This window comes from Vidua macroura, chromosome 5 (genome assembly GCF_024509145.1).
Source record: "Vidua macroura isolate BioBank_ID:100142 chromosome 5, ASM2450914v1, whole genome shotgun sequence".
Taxonomy (NCBI): Eukaryota; Metazoa; Chordata; class Aves; order Passeriformes; family Viduidae; genus Vidua; species Vidua macroura.
This window is the reverse complement of record NC_071575.1, coordinates 794,398-816,595: the sequence shown is the minus strand read 5'-3', so window position 1 is coordinate 816,595 and position 22,198 is coordinate 794,398. Positions and strand designations below refer to the sequence as shown.

General features: G+C 46.0%; 1 protein-coding gene across 3 annotated transcripts in view; it reads left to right on the top strand.

Annotated features, from left to right (window-relative positions):
* Window positions 1–7,854: 7,854 nt before the first annotated feature.
* RERG (RAS like estrogen regulated growth inhibitor) overlaps window positions 7,855–22,198 on the top strand; it is a 94,381-nt gene continuing 80,037 nt past the window's right edge. The window contains exons 1-2 of one of the 3 annotated variants that reach the window (XM_053978215.1): window positions 7,855–7,926; window positions 9,576–9,750. In XM_053978215.1, coding sequence (XP_053834190.1) covers window positions 9,690–9,750 — 61 coding nt within the window. In that variant the 5' untranslated portion in view covers window positions 7,855–7,926; window positions 9,576–9,689. Of the gene's footprint in view, window positions 7,927–8,428; window positions 8,536–8,718; window positions 8,872–9,575; window positions 9,751–22,198 lie in introns of those variants that run through there. The other 2 variants (XM_053978216.1, XM_053978218.1) reach the window with 2 other exon arrangements.

The following is a 22,198-nucleotide window of genomic DNA, read 5'->3' as shown; positions in this document are numbered from 1 at the left end:
TCATTTGATATATTCTTTCCCAGTGCCCATTTGCTCTGCACCTGTATGTGTTAAGAGGCTGAACAGCAATCTTGTGTGACTGGAGAAAAAGTGTTATTTCATTCCTGAGAGAGAACATTCAAGTAACAAATAAAAAAACAATGTGCCATTGGACAGCATGTTCTTTAACCATGCAAGAATATGGCAGCTATATTCATTGCTCTAAATTATAAGTTTCCTGTAGAATTTATATTTCTAACTGAAGCCAAAACAAAAAAAAAAAATAAATTCAACTAATTTCAAGTATTACCTCTAAGTATTTCAAAATGGAACATTTATTCTTTTAATCTTTTCCCCATCTATATCCCAAAACATTTAATGAATTTTTAAAATACATTTTACTATGGATGATGCCCTACTAATTAAGGGTATAGCAGAGGCATTAGAGAATAGTGTTTCTTAAGGAATACACTTCATTGTGTTCCTGCAATCTTACCATCAGTGGATACTGAAATAATGAACAGTTTAAATAAACTAGTGACTGCTTATGTAGTTAATCTCCATAAAAATGTTACACTGTTTTCCATGGGTTTTGTGTTTCTATGAAGATGGGAACCCTGGGTAAAGGCCTAGAGACTTAACCTTAGGGGTTTTTTTTTCTGCAGTTTTAATTACTGCTTTTTATTGAACCCTTCAAATTCAACATGTGCTTAAAAGATTCTGAAAATCTGGCACTACTAGCTGCCTTTTAAAATAGGTCCTTTCAGAGTTTCTCCACCTCACAGGATAACATGCTGGGAAACTGGGACTTGTAACATCAATTTTTTAACATTTTCTTCTCTTTCATTGGAGGGAAGCTCTGACTGCTTCTCTCATTCTGTCCTAAGAAACTTTTATGTTGGTTTATTAATCCTTCATGTACAAATGGTGCCTAAAGGTCTTTGTTGATGCCTCAAACTTCCAGGGCATATACAAAGTCTCAGAGACCAGTTCCCAGAAACTCTGACAGGGAATATGAGAACAGTAATTAGTACCCAAAAGCTAGACTAATCAGCAATAATGATTTCCAGATGAGGAGGGACGATCCACCAGCACCATCACCTCGTGTCCTGCAGTCACAGAGCAGCACAGAAACGCTCAGCATCTGTTACCAGCTACAGCTCTTTCCTAATTCTGGAAGAGCTGATTACCTTCACCAGCTGTGCCCTGGACAGAGAGGAGTCTGAGGCTCCTACATTCCTTGATCACCTTACACGTAATAAATTCAGGGATAGTTCTAAGAAAGTATTTGGATGACACTAACATGTCAAGTATTCCAACAGTTGGTTTTTTCTTTTAGAAAATATTGTGGAGAAAATTGGCAATATAAATCCCAGTGCATCATCCTCTAAAACAGCACCAAAGAGAAGGAATATACTTAAAGGAAAAATTACATACTCCAAGCACACAGGGAAGGAGAGAAGAAATCATTTAGCCCCCAACAGCCCCCAACAGTGAATCAGATTTCAGTTTGCAGGACTCATGGACAGCAGATCACCCAGTCCTTGACTGAAAAGTGTACTTACTACTTTTGCTTCAGGGTGTTTAGAAGAAGTGTCACCATCCCAGTGACATGAATTGCACAGGGGCCATTCCAGCTGCAGAGCACTTGGCTGCACAAAGGTTGGTTCCCCACCACAACACACTCCCAGCCCTGGAAGACAGCTGGTGGATTTGGATAGATGGAGAAGGACAGAGATTGTAAAATATTCCTTAGCACAATAGGCAGTGGTCATAATACATTTGCAGACAAACATTTATCAAGTTGATGTGAGGTTTTATGGCAAGGAGGAATTTTAAGGGCTAGACTCAAAGGAGGATGATGAATTACCTTTATGTGAGCCCCTCCCAAGCACAGCAGACGGGACAGGGGAAAGCACATCTCTGGAGAATTGATAAACATCAAAGTGTCTCTTGGGCCACGGTCACACTCCCACAAAGCAGTGGATTGTCACACACTGTAAGGGCAGGCACACCCACCCTAAGCTAAGGAGCACCCCACACTCAAGATTTACCTGGCAGTGCATTCCTGAGCTCATTTAAACCCTGGCCCTGAGAGTGGACTTGCATCTGAAGGATTTGGGTAGGAAAGAAGCCAGGATGTGATCAGGCATAGATAAAGATTCCTATTTAAAATCCACATCCACCTATGTCTCCCCTTGTTACAAGTACAGAGCTGTTTTACAGAACATGAAATGGCCCCAGAGAAGGAAACGGGGAATATCCTCAGCAAGGGCCATCCCCTGTCAAAGCCACTGCTTGGATCCAGAATGGATGATGGAAAAGTGCCCTCCTGCCCCTCCAGGCCTGCCACGAGGACTGGCACTGCAGTGAGCTGTAAGCAGCTGCTCCTCAGGCTCACCTCCTTGGACAGACCCGTGTCCCCTCCCTCCAGGGCGCTCCGAACTCCCAGCAACCACTCGGGGTCTTGAAGATATTAACAACAGCAGCGATTTCCCCTTCCCATTCTCTTGATTAAACAGAAGGAAGGAGGTAGAAAAAAGATGAGAGACATAAAACTCCAGATGTTGTCGACACCAATATCTGGTTCCACCAGAGGATTTGAACACTGAAGCAATGATGAATGACAGTGGGGTCCCTACAGCAATCCAGATTGCAATCATAATACCACTGAGGAAGAGTAAGGGCTAGCATTCATTAGTGCGAACAGCAAATGAATTTATGACAATTTCCACTGGTGCTTTCAAAGAACATGAACACATCTGTAAGAAATTAGGATGACACACCAGTGTAACTCATTCATTAATAACCGCTGGGATTGCACATTTGTTGCAAAATTTGTTGCGTTTGTTTCCAGTGGGTTTTAATTCTAGAAGTGTACTTTATTAAAACCATAACACAAATCTCTCTAGGAGAAGACTTCTAGCCCATTTGCAGACCATTTTGTAGGTGATTTAATTTTTAGTTTAAATTTACTTTGGTGCAGAAACTGAACTTGTTCAGGTTTACAGTAAGTAGACATTTAATCATTACAAAATACATGGAAGAGAGTTACAGTCACCCTGCTTTCTTTTTGATAATACATCAATTAAATTTACATTAACAAAAACCTATTAAACAATCTCTCTGTGGTCTAAGTGTGGAGAGAGAAATAACAATACCAGTAGAGCAAACCCTAAACACAAAGCAAACCAAATAGCAGCATACATCCATCCCTGTGATGGGATCAGAGCTGTCACAGCTCTATGCCCATGGGTGTGGACTCTCAGCTTGCCCATTTTTAAGGGCAGACTCTCAGGACACAACCTGTTCAAGGGTGAGAAGAAACAAAGGCTAGCAGAATTTTAACTTGGCAATATGAAGTGTATCTGCTGGCCATGTGTTATAAAACATGAGCTGATACCTCGCTCCTCTACTTGGCAGGAGCTGCTACTGAGCTGTGCCTCTCAGCTTGGCTCATGCATCACTGTTAAACATACCTGATAAAAATCTTGCTACTGCAAGAAACCTGAGCTGTGTATTTCTCTCTCTGCACAAATGTGCCAAATGCCTGCTGAGACAGAAGGTCTGCATTAGGACAGAGGCATTTGCCCGTGTGAGATCCACCCCGTGCTGTCAAGAGCATCCCATGTTCATCTCCTGTGCCCTGTTTTGGCACCTCACAGAGCCAAACGGGACAAATTCTGAAGCCTGGGTTCTGCAGGTGGCTCCACAGAGCACCTTCAAGTGGTACTGATGGGGAAGCTGTGCCTCCTCTGGCCACTCCATTAAGCCTGTCCAGGTAAGGTTAAACACAAACAAATACTTGCAGGGTTGTGGTCTTATTTATTCCATTAGAAATAAACACTTCTAAAGAATAAAGCCTGCATTGTGTTTTTGATTTTTCTTCTATATACTGAGGAAAAAGTGGAGCAGAAAAGAAGTTATAAATGCTTAGCTTACACTCAAGAAAACACGTAACTATAAAATCAGCATTTCATAAACTACCAGGGAAAATAAGAGAAAATGCAATATTAATTTAAACCAGCAATACTTCACAATGACTACAAGCCAAACGAACAGCAAAGTTTATCCATAATTTAATGACAAAGTTGCATTATTTTTCACTGTGCTAGATTACTGTAACTGAGCAGATTTATGTACATTGCTGAGAGCCAACACAAAAACATTTGGAAGATATTCTCTGAAAATTAAGAAAACAATCTGAATCCTTCCCTGTGAACCTTTAGTAGTAGCTGCAAACATAGTGTTAACATGCTATTTATCTGGTAGTTTTCCTACTGGTTATCAAGTATCATCTCAGCTCCCAGCAGAAGGGCTCGAAGGAAGGATGACAAATAAACCAAGTCACTGTTTTGCTTTTTAATGCTCTTTTAGACCAGATGTGCTCTGCTCTAGACCAATCCTCACCGCAGATCTGGGCTGTTCTCTACAACAGCAGCCAGGACAGCAGCCCTGAGTCCAACAGCCCCTTCCCTACTGCAGGAATTGTCCCACAGGAGTCTGCTCCCTCGTCCCTGCCACCCGTGGCACCATCTGCTCTACAGTTTGTACACTTGGACTGAGCTGCACAGAGGTGCTCAGGAGATGAAATGCCACACAGTTCCACAGGATTCAGAGACTCCTAAATGACCTTCTGAAATCCTTGTCTTGTTTTTCATCTCTCATGAATCTCAACAAACCCCGTGCCCAAATCTCGTTTTGGAAGTTGAAACCTACAAAATTGCCATCTGTAATGGGATTTCCAGCTTCAAAAGGGAAAAAAAAAAAAAAAAAACCCAAAAAACAACACCACCAAAGAACCAACAACCCACAACTTCAGCTCCTTTCCTGCTCACGTCTCCGTCACGTGTTAGCTCCAGGCTTGCAGTGTCACACCAGTCCTTTCTGCCACCTTTCAGCAATCAAACGCCATTAGCTTTCACTAAAAAAAAAGGACACCTTCAGAAAACACACCAGAAGCACCCAGGATGAAAAAATAAGCCAATAGAATTAAAAACAGTAGCACCTCCAGACCAGGCAGAAAGAACTCTCTGGCCTTTGGCAGCACCTGGATATATTTTTAAGCCCATAAAGTATTGTTTAGTGGCATTTGAAATGGTGAGGCTTTCTAAAATGCTTCTGTCAACTGTAACTGCTTGGATGGACCTCTGTTAACCAATCCTGAAACAGCATCCTGTTTTGACTTAAGAACATGTGGCTTCATTGGCATTTCAAGCTGCTCACACTCCTATTTCATTATCTACTCCTCAGCCATCAAAGTGTTCTGGTGAAGAAGGGTAGTCCAGAGCTCAGACTGCAGTCCAAAGCTCTGACAACAGGGTAGACAGTAAATAAACCAAAATTCTTGTTGTGGAGCACTGGTGTCATCTTCCTAAGCAAAAAGGGGTGCAGTCAGGTCTGGATAACAGGGAGCTAAACTAGAGCTGTCCCCCACAGCTGCAGAAAAGGAGTGTACCAAGAGGAGTGCACTTCATTTCAGCCAGTAATTCCCATAAGACAGCTATCTTCTTGTGCTGGGATGACTCTTCCTCCTGGTAAAACAAGAATAATATCTTTAAATATACCAAAATGCTATTTTCAAAAATTAATTAAGCTCTGAAACACTATATGAAACTCAGCAAGAGGCAGAAGGGAGAAATCCAAGACACTTGGCTGTGATGGATGGGAAAGAGTGTTCTCCACATTTTCTGCTGGATGAGGCTGAATTCAGACTGACAGCACACAGACCACCAGGGATCAGACCCCAGCACGGCTTCCCTTCTCTCAGATGTTCATAAAATGGAAAGGCAGAAAAGGAGCCTGTCCCATCCTTCAGCCACATGATGGACTTCACTCATTGATCTCAATACTGGTGCCAGGGTAACATTTTTTGACCAGCACAGATGGCAAAACCATGGAGAAAATACACTATGTCAGCCACTACAACCAAAAAACCATTGCTTATGACAAAGCAAGGTGGCCTTTGAACTACGGGATGAAAAACTGAGGTTTTCAAAATCCATTTGGGGTAGGAAAAAACCCCCCAAAGCCTCATCAGCATTATGAAACACAGTGAGTACACAGAAAACAAACAGTAATTGGAGCACTCCTGGACCAGTCTTGTGTCTCAACCCTCTGAAACCTTTGCCTGTGTCCAGGATTAGTGTTTACTGAATTCTTCACCAATAAGAGACCTCAGCACAAGCTGACTGCACGGCCCCTGGGATTTTAATGCCCAATAAATTATCTGCTGTTTTGGAAAAGCCACTTATCGTATTTAATTTGACAGCCCCATGCAGGGTGAATTCCATAGACACAAAACAAATGTCAGGCCTCGAGACTAACACACATTTCCCCAGATGCAAAATACACATCAGTTGCTCTCTTAGGAGGGTGGAAAAAACGAATCCCTCTAAATTATGCAAACCAAGCAGTGAGAGCAGGCTTAAAGCCTTTGCTTTTAAGACGTAAAGCATAAACCACACTACTACTTTATATCTGCCTTCTAATTTTTTTTGCCTTTCCATGCTCTGCAATGCAACTATTTTGAGATCTGCTCCTGAGTGCCTCCAACTGGCACTTAGAGGGAATTACGTTCTCATTTCTCCTCAGGACTGCCACCCTGCCCCCTGAACACTTATCTTGCTCCTGTAGAAAGACTTGGACCATGGAAGATCTTTTCCAGTCCAACTTATATTTAATTTTCCATGAAGGAAGACAGTGAGAGAGTTTTTCTTTTACTCATCTGGTATCTCATTCAGATCTGAGTTGGAACAGAAACAGAGAAGGAACATCCACTGAACTTTAAGTGCTTTCCAGCTCTGGTTCACATCTGTTACTAATGCATCTTTATATTACTGGATAGTTTAATAAACAAGGAAGTAAGAGCTGTCTGGTGAATTTGGTCCCATCATTGCAGAAGTTGATCCCTGGCTCTGACACGAGCCTCTTGCAGAGGCTGATGTATTTGCACGATTCATTCTGCCCATTTGCAAATTGAAATAACAACGCTTACTTTTGCCATAAGCCAAGTGCAGAAGTCGGGAGGAAAAGCTGAGTAGGAAGTTGGAGCTACTGGAAAGCAGTCTGGTGGGGCAGCAGCCCTGCTGTCACTTCTGTCACACGTGTCGGGACGGGAGAGGCTGGCTCTGCACAGGCCGCTACTGCTGGGCAGCACTGAGGGAAGGAGAGGGAGCGAGATGTTAAAATAAACTGCGGGGCAGCCTTGGCCGGGCCCGCTAGCGAGCGCTTCCCCCGAATCCACGCAAGTGAACGGCAGCTGTCCCGCATAATTAAAGGCTGCGGCACCGCCGAATTACAGGGCTGCGTGCCTTCCTCTCGGGCACCGCGCCGGGCACGGGTTACGGGCACGGGTTACTGCGAGGGGACGGAGCCACCTCGGCCGCCTCTGCGCCCCTTCCTCCCTCTCCGCTCCGCACCGCTCCCGCTCCGCATCCCCCCCGCTCCGCATCCCCCCCGCTCCGCACCGCTCCCGCTCCGCACCGCTCCGCATCCCTCCCGCTCCCGCTCCGCACCGCTCCCGCTCCGCATCTCTCCCGCTCCCGCTCCGCATCTCTCCCGCTCTCGCTCCGCATCTCTCCTGCTCCGCATCCCTCCCGCTCCGCACCGCTCCCGCTCCGCATCCCTCCCTCTCCGCTCCGCATCTCTCCTGCTCCGCATCCCCCCCGCTCCGCACCGCTCCCGCTCCGCTCCGCATCCCTCCCGCTCCGCTCCGCATCTCTCCTGCTCCGCTCCGCACCGCTCCCGCTCCGCTCCCGCCCGGCGCTGGCCGCGCCCGGTGGCCCGCAGGTGGCGCGGCAGGTCCGCGGGCGCGGCGGGCGCTGCGGAGCCGCGGCCGGGCGGAGGGGCGGAGGGGCGGGCGGACCCTCCGCATTGTGCGGCCGCGCCGCTGCGCCGGCGGGAGCGCCCGGGGCCGCGCCGGGCCGCCGAGCAGCGCGCAAGGAGGTGAGCGCCGGGCGGGCGGAGCGCGGCTCATCCGCGGGTGCGGACACGAGGGGGATGCGGAGCGGGGCTCATCCGCGGGTGCGGCTCAGGGGGGGATGCGGAGCGGGGCTCATCCGCGGGTGCGGCTCAAGGGGGATGCGGAGCGGGGCTCATCCGCGGGTGCGGCTCAAGGGGGGGATGCGGAGCGGGGCTCATCCGCGGGTGCGGCACAAGGGGGACGCGGAGCGGGGGGCGCGGTGCCCGCGGCGGGCGGAGCCGGGCAGCGCCGGTGGCCGCAGCCGCGGAGCCGCCCTGCGCCGGGCGGCACCTGCCCGGAGCGGTGGGGAGCAAACGCCGCCCGGAGGGACGGAGCCGGCGGCGAGGAGTCAATACTTGCCTGCACGGAAATGTGAGGCAGAGCCGCCGAGCGGGGCGCGGCGCCGGCGGGCGGCCGGGAGCTTCCGCGGGAGGCGAGCGCCGCGGTGCCGGTGCCGGGGTATCCCATTCCGCCACCTCCTGAAACAGTTCGCACCTCTAAATGTCCCTGCAGACTCAGAGTGGTCTGATAGTCTCAAGCAAAACGAATCAGCAGCATTTAGGCGTCAGAGATTAATCGGGACCGTTCTCGATGTAAGGTGTCTTTACTTTTTCTTTTTACAAGTATTTTTGTATAGGAAAAAGTCTTCGGCTTTTTTTTTTTTTTTTTCAAATAACATGTTAGAAATGCATTTTGCTTTAGAGCGAGGAGTGCTGGCATGGGAAGCATCCTACGCCACTGTTAGAATTCATGGCAAAAGCGGGTACTTCAGCTCAGCAGCAATCCCGTCACTGGTTGCATTCACACGCAAAGTTCTACCCTGCTTTACGGGGAGACGGAGTGCTTGATGATTTAGTCAGGGCTGAGGATCATCATCATCACAATTGCCAGGTTTTCACTGAAGAACTTAAAGTATTCCACAATGACAGGTATGGTTACAGATTTCACTGTCCAGGTTAGCAAAATCAAGGTCATGCAGCAAAACTGTGAGCACAGAGAATTCCCAAGCTCAAAGTGCAGTACCAGAAACTCTGTCATCCTTCTGCTAACGCCGTGCTTTGCTGCATGTTTATGTATGAGCTGAGACAGCTTAAAAAGGAGCACTAGAGAACTTTCTGGGTATGGATTTGTTTAGGGCAGTGAGTAAGGTACAAGTGCTTAGAGGGTTTTAGGCAACAACTGCTGAATAATTAAAACCATTTTAGAGCTGGAGGGCTCAAGGAAAGAGTAGCTAGCTGTCTGCAGGCACTGCTAGTGAGAGCTCAGAGCTATTAAATATAGTCTACAAAAATAATTCCCTGAATATGATTCAAATACAGTAAATATATGCAATTTCAGCTGAAAGAGAAAGGAAGAAATAAATAATTAGGAGCCTTGCAAGGCAGGTGCTTGGGGCTGTTAAGTACCTTTTGCAATCTTACGGTGCCAGTGTGAAGCGAAGCAATAGCCAGAAAGCTGAAGGTAGGTTCTGCACAGAGTGCCAAATGTGTCAGTGGTGTTACTGCAATGCTAAAGCAGGAACATAGCATCAATTATCAGGATTATTTAAAAAGAAGAAAAAAAGGAGGGGGGTGGGCAGGGAAGGGGAGAGCCTGGCTCCTTGCAGTTCCATCCTCGTGGTGTTCTTCCCCAGGCTCTGCATTGACGTCACAATGACACGGTGAAGCTGAAGGCAGGAGCTGGGAACAGTTCTTCTGCTTCACTTTTGATAATTGAGTGAGTTTGCCACCACTGCGTTCCCTCCAGCATGGCCAAGAGTGCAGAAGTGAAGCTGGCGATTTTCGGTCGAGCTGGCGTCGGCAAGTCAGGTACGTTGGACTCCTGATTTTTTCTTCTTCTTGTCTTTGGGTAACTTTTGTGCAGATAAACTCTTCATAAAAAAGGACATCTCTGACCTTGTCAGGGAGGTTGGGATCAGGCCAGGAATTCTCTCTTCCTTGGCTTTTCATGCCATTTCCTCTAGGTTCTACCAAATAAAAGTACTTTTTAAGAAAAAGCCCAGCAATAAACAACACAAAACAAACTTCCCAACCCAAATCAAACCCACTTCTCATGGAGTGAGTGGCAACATTATTCTTCTCCAGTGGAACAGAACTATTAATATTCAATTTGTCTCTTCATAGCTTGTGCTCGGTGAAGGCATGGAATATTATGCTCCCTATCCTCTGTTAAATATTAGATGACTTCTCTAACAGTTGTAATTCTGGCTGATTTCCACAGGAGATTTTAGACTCAGCAACTCAAAGAAGTTTTGTTCTCAATGCTCTCCCGGATTTACATGTTTACCAGCAATCTAAGGCAGCACCATGTGTAAATTTTGCATCTGCAGAGATCTTTTGAGAAATAAACAGTCTGACGAGTTCTTATGGTAGAGACACAAGGGGGAGGCATAAATGTTAAAAATCCATTTCCACAGACAGCCTTTCCTCTGGTGAGATGAGGAGCAGAGCGTGAGGCTTGCAATCTCTCTCGAGTAGTTCAGGGGTGTTGCATTAACTTGAAAGCTCCATGACCACTCTAACAAGTCCTTGCACCACAGGGATGAGGAAATGAGGAGACTGAGCCCAATCATGCTCCTGAGGCAGTTTGGGAACTGTAAGATACTGTTTCTTTTAGAGAAAAATCTGCACAAGACAAGGCAGGAGATTGGATGTCCTGGTAAGAGCATTAAGCCAGACTCAGCTGCCATCAACCAGCTCCAGTTCCCCAAAGTGACTTTTACATTACACATGCCAAGGTTCTGTCCTATAAATGCATTACAGTTTAAGTAACTTGGGAATGGGTTGTTTATAAAAGCACATTTACCCTGAAGGTATTTTAGCAGAATGCTATCAGTGGAGTAGTTCTGTCAGCTATCAGGACAAAAGGCGTATGTGAGGCAGAAGTTCTTAGAGATTATACTGCTTATTCAAAGGCAATGCAGATTAAATTCCACCTTTTTGAATAGAATGCCCGAGGGAATGCTGATAATATACTGGGATAAGTTTAAACTCTTCCTTCTTCCCTGCTGCCCTTACCCCATCCCCTCTTTTGTATTCATACTTCACTGTCCTACCTAAGTTTTGCAACTTCGGTGGTTCCCCCTTTTGGTTTGTCTTACATCCAGTTGATGGTTTCTGTGGTTTTCCAGTCTTTTGGCTGGATTCAAAATAATGCACAAGAACATTGAAATATTTGCAGGAAAACTGAAACACTACAAGAGTCCCCTCTCCCTGTTATTCTTAGTTTGAGAGCTTATATTTAAAAAGTACAAAATTACCTTTTAGTGCTCTGTTAAAATGCTACACCAGCACAGGATCAACAAAAGCCTTTTTTACCTATTGTATCCTTTTTGTAGACTTTAATATATACTAGGATAGTATAAATAAGTGCTACTGTAGTCCTGGAACTGGGTGGGAGACAGAAGAAACAGAAAGCCAATAAAAACATCCTAGTCCTTCGAAATCTTCCTCCTCTCTCCTTTTTTTTCCCTTTGAGATGCGAGGAAATATTACATCAACTATGAATGAGGTCCCCTCTTTTGACTGCGACCACATTTGCCAATCTGTGTGGAAATGAAGGCACAAATAAGTGGGCAGCACAACAGGGTGAACTGAATGGGGTAGAAGGGCCATGGAGTGCCCTCAGCTACCTGAACAGAGCAGCCACTGTGCCTTCCAGAATCTCCAGCTTGCTTATGAAAACCCCTCTTGTACATTCCCATAAAAGGATCCAGTTTCAACAGCTTGGCCAACTGCAGGGAAATAAGTGTGTGTGTGTGAGGGGGGTGGTATCTGAAAATACCTACTTGCCTGTAGCCAACAGTAAGGACAGTGGGAGCTGTGGTTTGTTACACCTTTGCTAGAAACAGAGCTGGACACAAAGCAGCCTCCAGACAGCTGGGTCTGGTGGGCAGTGCCCTGCTAGAGTAGTGCTGATAGTGTGTTTTCTAGTGTTACCCTACCCCTGTGACCAGTTTGTCATGTGTTGTGGGGACAGGATCCTGTGGTCAGAGCTTACTGGAGCAGACTTGGCCAGACAGCTGGAAGATAAGCCAGACTCCAGAAGCAAGAGCACAAGGCAGAATGCTGGAGCACACATGCAGTGAAAAGGAGACTTTGGGTGATAAATAGGGCCACTGTGATTGCCAGAAAGTCAGGCCAAAATATGGTCACTGGCTTGCTTTCCTGGCTCATCCTCATTGCTGAGGAAGAGCCAGGCTGTAGGCTCCTAATCTGTAAGTGGCTGAAGCACCTGAAAGCGTCTGTGGAGCTCCAGACACGCTCTGAAACGTCCTGGAGAGGCTCCTCTCCCACTGCCTGGCCCAGACCTTGGGTCAGCGAGTCAGAGCAGCTGAGGAGAAAGAAGTGCTGTGCTTTGGGACACGTGGGGAGCCAAAGCTGTCCCTCAGGCACTACGGGAGCTGTTGGACCTGTTAGCATTACTGAGAGCTGAGGAACGTCCCAGTCTCGCCATTAATGCCAGGCATCTGTTTTAAGGGCAAAATACTCCCTGTCCTACAAAGCAGTCCCTCCCAAGACTCTCCCAAAGGTGAGGTGGATAACCAGAACACTGTTCACAAGTCTGAACAGTGATAGCATCTCCAAAGAGGTAAATCCAGGGAAAACAAAACCTTACTCCACTTTCTTGCTGCTTATCAAGTGCCCACGGTTCAAAAGTTTAAAAAACAAACAGGGGGCAATAGCTAGTGTGAGTGTCAGCTTTTCATTCTTCTCCTTCCTTGCCTTGTCTCCTCCTGCCTGCTGGAGAGTGGCTAATCAACTCACCTGTCCTGTTTTGCCTTTCTACTTAATACAGACCTAAACCTTTCAAATAGAAAAAGAAGAGCAAACCAGCTCAGAAGGAGGCACACAGGAGTCCCCCCAGATCAGAGTTACACTGAGCAATGGGCAAACTCACCAGGTACAAGCATGCCAACCTGCTCTCACTAGGTGCTCCTCCATTCACCCTGTTCTCACTGTACAAAAGCTGCACAAACATTGTTTTAAAGCAGCTGAAGAAAACCAGATGAGGAGCTCTGCCTGAGCCAAGGAGCACTTTGCAGCTGCTTCACTCGGGAAGGGGAGGAAGTGCTCTGTGGGTGGGAAGGGACATTGCTAAGACCTGCTATAGATAACAGGGCTGTACCTCCTAATTTGGGCTGGAGTTAAGCAGCACTGAGGAGGGGAGAGATCCTTTAGAGTCTTTTTCTTTACGGCCAAGAGGAGCTTGGATGGAGCAGAGAATTAAAGTTGAAGTGAATTACTTAAACACTGCTGTTTAAATTGTTCTTTCACTGAATCCTACAGCTTCATTCCTATGGTAACAAAACTGAGGATTTCCTAAATAGCTCCTTTTAAAACTGCAGTGGTAGCAATTAATAAAGACTTAAAGGCCTTGTTCTTCCATGTCATCACAAGTCACAGTATGTGCCCAGAAATCTAAAGAGGAACGAAAATGTATGAACCAAGAGGAGAAAAACAGGGCATGTACTGGATAACACTGCATGGCTGATGCTCTTCCAACTCATAACTCAGTTGACCATGAATGCTCAAAATGCCTCTGCTTAGGAGCTTTTCTGTTTTGGCCAAAGAAGAGACAAAGTCCAGCTGCAGCATGTGCTGTCCAGCGTGCCTTTCTGCCGTGCGTGTGCCAGGCTGAACGCTCCGGGTTCCTGGGTTAGCAGGGCTGGTTTGCCCAGCCCCTGCCAGATGCAGTTCTCATCTGTCTGCATGGGCTGTGCAGCTGCAGCTGGGGAATGGGACCTGGAAGCGTGTGGGGGCTCAGCAGTGGGGAAGATCCTGAAGATTTCCCCCAATAAATGTAACAGCTTTTAGGCAAATCATTGCTTGTGCAATCAGGTACGTGGGGCAGAGGGCTGCTGTCACCTTCTGATCCAGCAACAGCTTGGATCTTCCATTTGGGCAAAAGGGCGACCAGAAAAGTGGTTTCAGTGAGTGTCACCTCACAAAGAGCCTGTGCCATCACAGAAATGAAGATCTCAGCTACCCCAGTCATTTTAGAGTCACAGCTGGGAAACTCCTGGGCAGACATATATTTGTATCTGCTGGCTTATGCTATTTTCCCATGTCTAAACCAGGATGGGGGAACATAGCTGGGAGAAAGACACCTGGTTTTGAAAGTTGCTACAGAAAAATTCAAGTAGCAGCCAAACCAGAGAGTCCTTCAACAAATCTGTGTTTTGTTTTCATTATTCGGGGATATGTCTGAAACACACTACCAGGAATCACTTCCCAATTGCAAGGTCTGGGCATGTGGGAAATAGAACTGCATTCATTGTCACCCCACCCCCCATTCAAAAAACCCTGTGGGTTACTGGGAAAGAAGCCCAAAGTGATTTTTCTACTTCACAAATCCCTGCTCATATATTTTCCCCCGCTAGTTGCATTTCAGGGACTTTTGCAGAGGAAACATGAGTTATTAAGGAGTGATTAGTTATCAAGCTCACAGCTCTGCCAGTAAGGCAGGGAAAGCTGCCACAAGATCTTCAAAGTCCAAGCTGTACCAACTGATGTATGGATTACTGTAATAAGGTGCCTCTGAAATCCAGAAATGTGGGTGGAAAGAGACTGGATTTTCTGTTCTGGGTTTTGTTTTTGCTTTCTTTCTTTTTTTTTTTTTTTTTTTTACTTACACTAGTGTAGTAGGTCAGTTGCCTTTTTTTTCCCTTTGTTCTTAGGAATGGCAATGACAACCAGATGCTTAAGTGATTATTCAGTGATCATGTTTAACACCCACTATATTAATTTTGCTATTTTGCAAAATTAAAAAAAAATGCTATTTTGTACTATTTTTCTGGTAAAGTACTCATAAAACACTCAAAATTTTTACATTCTCTGGTTTTACACTTTTCAACCAGCTCCAGCTTCTCTGAAGGGACTGTGCATGTATGTGTATAAGTCATAACAGCAATTAGGTCACTAACTTTAAGATTACTTCTTCTCAAACAATACAAATATACAATAATACAAGAATACAAATGTGCCCCCTTGAAGCAAGTAATATTGCAAGCAAACAGTTGCATTGAAATGACCTTCCCAAGCTCCTGTCAGATGATGTTGATGCCCATTCAGAGGGAGAGCCCCAGGTTCATGCACTGGTGAAATAAGTTGTATTGTGGCTTCAGCACACAGATACAATCTCTTTAGCCAACAGCCTGCCTCAAAACTGCATTTGTTGGTCTTGTCCTCCTAGAACTAAAGAGGAGGAACACCAGGAACCTGGGCTAGGCATGCAAACATTTGCTCTGCTTGTGTCTGTTACCTCCTCCCTTTCCTCTGCTTGTTTGCCTATCCATGGTTCACTATAGCCTTGCCCTTGCTGTAGTAGGAACCATTCATGCTCTGCTCGACATTTGATCCTCCTTCTGGCTAACCATGAAATCATAAAATGCAGAATTCCTCTAACCAAATGCCAAAGTTGTTCATTCAAGCATAGCTGCCTCCCCTGTTCCATCTCATTTAACTACATCTGACATCAGCTCTACCTGTATCCCCTCTGAGCAGCTGGTGCCAGCTGTTAGAGCTAAGACTAGTCCTGCTGTTCCTATTTTTTTTTTTGTTGTTTAGGTTGGGCTAAATATAGCCTGCTGTTTGATTAGTGAGGAAGGAATGCTAGGATTCAAGATTTATGCGTGCAGCACAAATTTTTCCCTAGTCCTGTGCCTAGCCACCCCCTGCAGCTCCTGCCTTGATAAGACAGCTGCCCTGCCCCCTCGTCTCCTGCAGTTTTGCCAAAGGCAACTGCAAAGCTTCCTGCTGGAGTTCCAGGAATGGTTTGTCTGGTTATGGTAAAGGCTTGCACTGTTTGGGTCAGTCTGCTCCCCAGCAGGGCACAGAATGCTGGTCCTTTCAGAAGCAGCAAGATTTTTAGTCTTCCACAATCTTGTTGCTACCTCCCTGATATCTGAAGTCCTTCTGCCTTGCATATACTTTTCTTGCCTTGTTTCTTCTCAGCTGTCACCCTTCCCTCTCCCCCTGCCAGTTCCCTAGAACTGTGCACATTCCCTAAACACTGCATGGTGAAATGGCTTTGTACTTTACAGGAAGACTTAGTATTTACAGCTCCTCACTCTGGGCTTCCTCCCATCTCTGTTTCTCATCCCCAGCTCCTTCTTTGCCCACACTGTCAGTGCACTGTGCATCATCAAATGCCCAGGGCATGAGATGCAGGTGAGCTAATCCTGGCAGCAGTGGTGTGATGCAGCAAAGAACAGTCACTGTGAAGTGGTTCCTACTGGAACTGGTCCTGGAAACCATTCCTTGGTGTGGATTTGGAGGATGCTGACTGCCCCAGGCAGTCATTGCCTGAAGCCAGCTTTGCACAGGTTAAAAAGGAAAGCAGTCTATATCTGTACATAGCTGGTCTTGGTCATGAAACCGGGTAAATTTACCTATTTTGGCTTTGTGGCAGAGCAGGAGAAACAAGTTATGTCTATGTCTGTATTTCTCAAAAAAAACTTTTTTTCTGCATTTACTTTTGTGCCACCCTTGAGCCCTTTACATTTACAGCACCCAAAAATAAATATGCTGGGTGTATGAAAAACTAACACTGCCCCAAAGGAGGATCAATGGAATGCTTTAGGCTCTAGCTGAGCCCTGGTTACAGAGCTGTGATTATCTGCTGGTGACTGAAGGTGTTTGTACCCTCTCACCACACTCCTGGCAGGCACTCCCCACGCTCTGGTGAGCAGGAGAGACAAAGAATTGCTCTAAGGTGGCAAGGGGGCTGTGGCATCCTCATCCACTTGCTGCTTTCATTCCAAGCCTGTGCTTGCTCAGTATTACTGGCAGCCTTTTATACACCCCCTGCCGCAGAGGCACTTACAGCTTTGGGCAGGGACCCCCCTCAGCTTCCCCTCCCTCTCCACAGGCAGTCTGGGGGGTGCTGATGGAGCTCCCCACTGCCCCTCCAGAGCTGTGGAACTCCCACCTCAGCAGATCTCAACCTGGCCTGCTGTTTGAGCCCACGTTCCTTTCCATTCCCCTCGGATCAAGCCAGCCCCTCCTGTTTTCATTGACTCCTACCTCTTCCTGGAGACAGGAAAACAGCGGAGGGAGGTGCATCTGGTTCTGTAGCCTTTTCATAATTCTGAATGGGAAAAGTTCTTTTTTATGACTGTTTCCCACCAGGTAGAGCGTTCACGCTGCTGGAGTCAGTCTGCAGCTGTTACAGCTTCTGATGGATTTGCCATGTAGGTGTTGGGAAGTGCCATATGTTATGGCAGTGCTGCTGTAGATAACTCATATTCTATGCATCCAGCATGAAAAGATGAATGGCAAGAGAAGCACGAAGCCCTGGGGAAGGAAGTAGTAGATATATTAAACATATGTGCAGCTTTAAAGTGTCATAGAAATTGGCTGGAGCCTCCAGCTGCCTTTCCAGAAATGTTAGACAGTAGTCTGCTCGCGGGAAAATGAGGGAATATGTTGAAAACATCCAGCCTGGGTTTGAAAGCACACAGAGCTGCTGACATTCCCGGGCTGTTGTGCTGCCTCTGGGGTCAGCAGCAGAGAGGCTGCAGAAAAGCGAGAGCAGAGGCCTGGGGCAGTGGCAGTGGTGTGTTACCACAGGGGAACTGTTTGGATGAGTGGCTTGAGGAGTTTTCAGGGCGGAAGGACACAAGTGGGCAGTGCACAGGATACATTCTCCCAGGGAGGGAACTGCTTGAGCAGCACTGTGGCTTTCCCAAGGGCTGTGGGACCAATGGCCACCAGCACGGCCTCCTGAAGGCAGGCCACTGGGACTGGCCTCACGTGGCCAGTGTGGGAGCTGAGGTGAAGGAAGGGGGAGCCTGATAGTCCCAGGTCACCAAGGGAAGAGTGGCTTGGGCACTGCCAAAGCTCCTTTCCACGACTTCTCCTCAGGGCAGGGCTGCTGAGGTCCAGCCTGAGGGACGGCGCCCGGGCAGCGCCCGAGAGCCAACCCCTGTCAGCCCTGTGGGATCCTTCTGGCCCTTCATGGCTCTTCCACTGACACTTATTATTGACAGCAAAATAAAGCACAGAATCAACATTTATTTTCATTAAAAACATATCTGGCAATCCTGTCTTTCACTGCTTTTCCAATAGGGCTTAATTTCATTCTGACCCACCGGACCACAAGCACAAAAGGAGCTTGTCTTTACTTCCTTTCTCCCCTTCATGTGGCTGTATTTTCCACCCAAGTCTCAGTCTGACTATAATATAGTCTATCAGAGATTTGCACAACCCTGCTCTAGAGAGCTGCTTTTGTCAGCAGCTCATCTCTGTGCCTGCCCTGGGAAACAAAAATGCCCCTCCCCAGAGCACTGGAGCCAGTTAGACAGAGCTGTCAGCCGTGATCTTTGCCTGACCTCCCCAGCAATTGACCCAGAGGAGCTTTACAAGGGAGAACTTCAAAAGTGCCATTCAAAGCAGGAAAGTGTAAGAAGATCAGAGTGAGCTATTTCTTTTTTCACTGCAGAATAAATTGGAAATTATTGAAGAGTCACCACAGAGGAATGCCTTATTAGAGCCATGGGTGGTAGAGAAAACACACAAACAAAAAATCCCCACCAAACCCCACACTCTGCAAAAGGTTGGACATGGGAGTACGAGTGCCAAAGCAAACACCTTGTTAACCAACCTCAGTGGCAGAATCTGTGATGCCAAGCACTGCTGCTTGACCCTACTGGATTCCTGGGCACTGGAGTTGGTTCTCCTCCAGGCTGATTTCCAACATGAAATAATTGAATACTGAACCACAATATGTCTTGGTCTGTTAGGTCTACCGCCAGGCAAAAGTTTCAAAAAAATTATCTCAAATTAAAGAAAATTTGACCTTTATCTACATGGAGTGTGATAGGTCTCAAGATATTACAGTGAACTGTGTCCTGGACAATCAAACATTCATATACTAATCTTCAGTCTCCCATGGTAATCCCAAATAATAACATCTCGTGCAAGAATACTCTTTTGTTAGTATCCAGTGAAATGAAACCAGTCTAGTTCTCACCACCCACCACCGTGTACCCTCAGTAACACTCTGGTAATTTCTTGGCAAATTTTGTTTGCAGTTTCTGACCCAGCATGTGAAATAACCAAGCCTCTCTCATGAAAACAAACTACCTCTATTTTAAACATACTCAACATGACTGTTTTCTTCATTAATTGCTATTTGGGATCTAGTATGAAAGAGGCCCCTGAGATTTAAGAAATTCACATAGTGTTCAGTGCAGATTGGGAGGAGTTTGGGAGCCTGTACTGTAAGAAATACTTCTATAGTTTGGACAGGTCTTATGTATCATTCTGCAGACTTCTAGGACTCCACAGAAAAGATCACACTCTATTTCCACTCTTTCCTGCTTGAAAAGGCAGATATATTGGATTCTCAACTAAGAAAGGAGCATTGCCTGTTCTGTTTTCCTTTTCTTCAGAATAAAGCACCAAAATATATAGGATTTTCTTGATTGTATTTTCATGAGGAAGCCTCATTAAAGTTGCCTTTTTCCTAAGCAGCTCTAGCAGCTACAATGTATATTTAGCTGTAAAACCACATGCAGCTACTGATGTTCACGGTACACTCAGTATCAGCTCCAGAGCAGGATAGTTTGGCATCCTGGTAAAGATGAGGCAGGAGACAGACCATGGAAAATGCAGAAGAAACTTTGAGCCGTTTCTTAAGTTCTAACATTTTATAGGTATGAAAAGTATCATGATCTGCCTGCAGATCTTCACACCCAGCTGGGCAAAGTTTCAGTGTTACTAAGACTAACTCCATGCTCAGTATCATGTATCTCACCTCACATTAGGTCTGTACCTAAAAGACTTTTTCGTCACCTAAAATAATTTTGCATGGCTCATTTTGTAGCATTTCTTCAAGTGCTAAACAGTTACTAAATGGTGCCCTTCTAGTAAGCTGTGAAAACGTAAATATCATCCAGTCTGAGGAACTCTGTTAGCACATCAGAGCTGTGGCAGTATTACTTTCTGTTCCCCGGGCCACAGCACAGACAGGGACTGGCTGCAGATAGAAGTATCCAAGGCTCAGCAGAAGGGAATGACCTTCACAGCTGCGTTAGAACAGCACATTGCCACCTGAGATCCTGCAGTTCTGCACAGGAGGCGGCTGGCAGGCACGTTCAGAAGGCAGGGAAAATACAATGGCCAACAGCAGGAGCTGGAACAGGGCTTAGGGAAACAAGCTCATGACAAAAGTACCTTGAAGCTTGGTTGTACCCTGCTATTTTCTGTTCATTCCCATTAACACTGCTGCTCTTGGTGAAGGTTCAAACGCTTTTGTTACGGATAACGCGGCAGAGGATGGAAAAAAGGCTTTAGTTCCAAGCATGAGCAATCTGACATCATGTGTTAGAGGCCATTGTGCAGTTCCAGGACTTCTCTGTTCACTTCAGCAGGTGACACTTCAGAAGTCAGGGCTCTGCAGCCCTGTGACGGTCCAAAGGTCTATTCAGAACACTTTGCACCTGCTGGTTACAAAAGAGATCTCAGACTGTGCTCAGGAAAAGGTTTGCAGGCCAGTCACAATCAGAGGATGCTCAGGGTGACTCCCAGAGTGCTAAGCCAGTGAAAATCGTTCTGCACCTGGGGCACTTTGTAAGGGCTAATTCAGTTGCACCTCCACAGTTTCTGAGGAGGCTTAAGGATGCTTGTAATGATCTTGCTCTTGTATTTGGAGAACAAAATGCATGTGGTGGGTTTAGTTTGGGTTTTTTCCAGTATGAGTATTGACCTGTAGAAAAACTTATGTTCCTGAAGCTTGGAGCACAGAGTGGCATCCTCGAGCTCCCAGTTGGGCTGCAGGCTTTCTGAGGAGCAAGGAGTGTCCCACTGAAACCCACAAAATAGCCCAGAAAAGTGCATGGAGGTGCTGGGTCAGATGGGAATGGGGACTGTCTCTTGTGTGTCTCTCTAATGACTGCTCCACCTCCAGTTTAACCCTGTACCTCTCAGCACAGCATCACTGCCACTGCTTCTAAAAGAACAAAAATTGTACCAGTAAAACAAGTGCTATTCACCACCTTGCTGCAGGAGGCCCCCTGTGTCTCCAGAAGCTAAATCACAGCAGCTCCCTCAGCCCATGCATCCAAAAGAAAACCGAAATGTTGTCACACAGGTGGTGCACTTGGCACCACACTTCAGCATCAGACAAGCCTGGAGCCTGGGCTGTGTCGTAGCCTGCAGCCAGTGCAGGGTTTTCTACCCTGCAGCTCCCAGCAGTGCAGAACCTGCCCAAATCTAGGTGCCTCATGAGCACCCAAGGGTTTTATTCCTCATTAAATAATTTCCCCAGTGACAAGCACTTTATGTCCTGCATTGCAAGGGGGTCAGAGCAGATGACTGCAATAACCCTTCCTGACTTGAAAAATATGATCTTGTGGACTATGAGTATATTAAATTAAGAATCTTTCCCTGGTGCTTAGTGGATTTTTAATTCCTCTTGAGCTAAAACCCTGCTATAGTCATGATCCTCTCCTCTGGGCCACTTCCCTTTTTTTTAGTAGTGTTTGTATTCTATAAATCTGCTTATTCCTACACACTAACCACATGGAGCCCTCTCCTCATTTGATGAGGCAGATGACCTTCATAACACTGTTATGAAATCTTAATATTAAATCTTAAGTATCTAAGGAAAAAATTATATAACTTTCTGTATTGGTTTTATTTAACATATAACTTTATGGCACTAGGTTAAAAGCATTCACCGAGTCAATGTTTGGACTGCACTGCAGAGATGTTAATGAGAACATCCAAATTTTATGCTTTTGAACTCATTAAAATGAACAGCACAATTTGTGCAGCAGTGGCTTATTTGCAAGAACAGAGATTAACAGGAGCACATAGAAGAGCAGAATACAGATGCAATTTTTTTTTCACATAGAGATCAGAACAAAAATGCAGAGCTTTCCAGTGATCTATGCTAACAGGAATATTTTTACCTCTGAACAAGGTGTCAGATTTGAAAACACACTGGCAAATAAAGAGTTTGCAGAGAGGAGATCCGCGCGTATCAAAGAGGAAATGTAGAAGCAGTCAGATATAGAAAGACAAACCTTAAGCTAACACTTGGAAGATGAAAAAGCAAAGTCACAGAAGGTGAGCTTTAGTTACAACTCCTCAAAACTAGATGGAAATTTCAAGGGATTATTTGCAAAGCTAATAAAGAACATTAGTTATGGAAAATTAAAGATTAATTCAAGGCTCCACAAAGTGCTAGACTAAATAACCTTGTGCTGTGTCCTGAACAAATGCTGTGGCTCTCACAGACAGAAGGAGG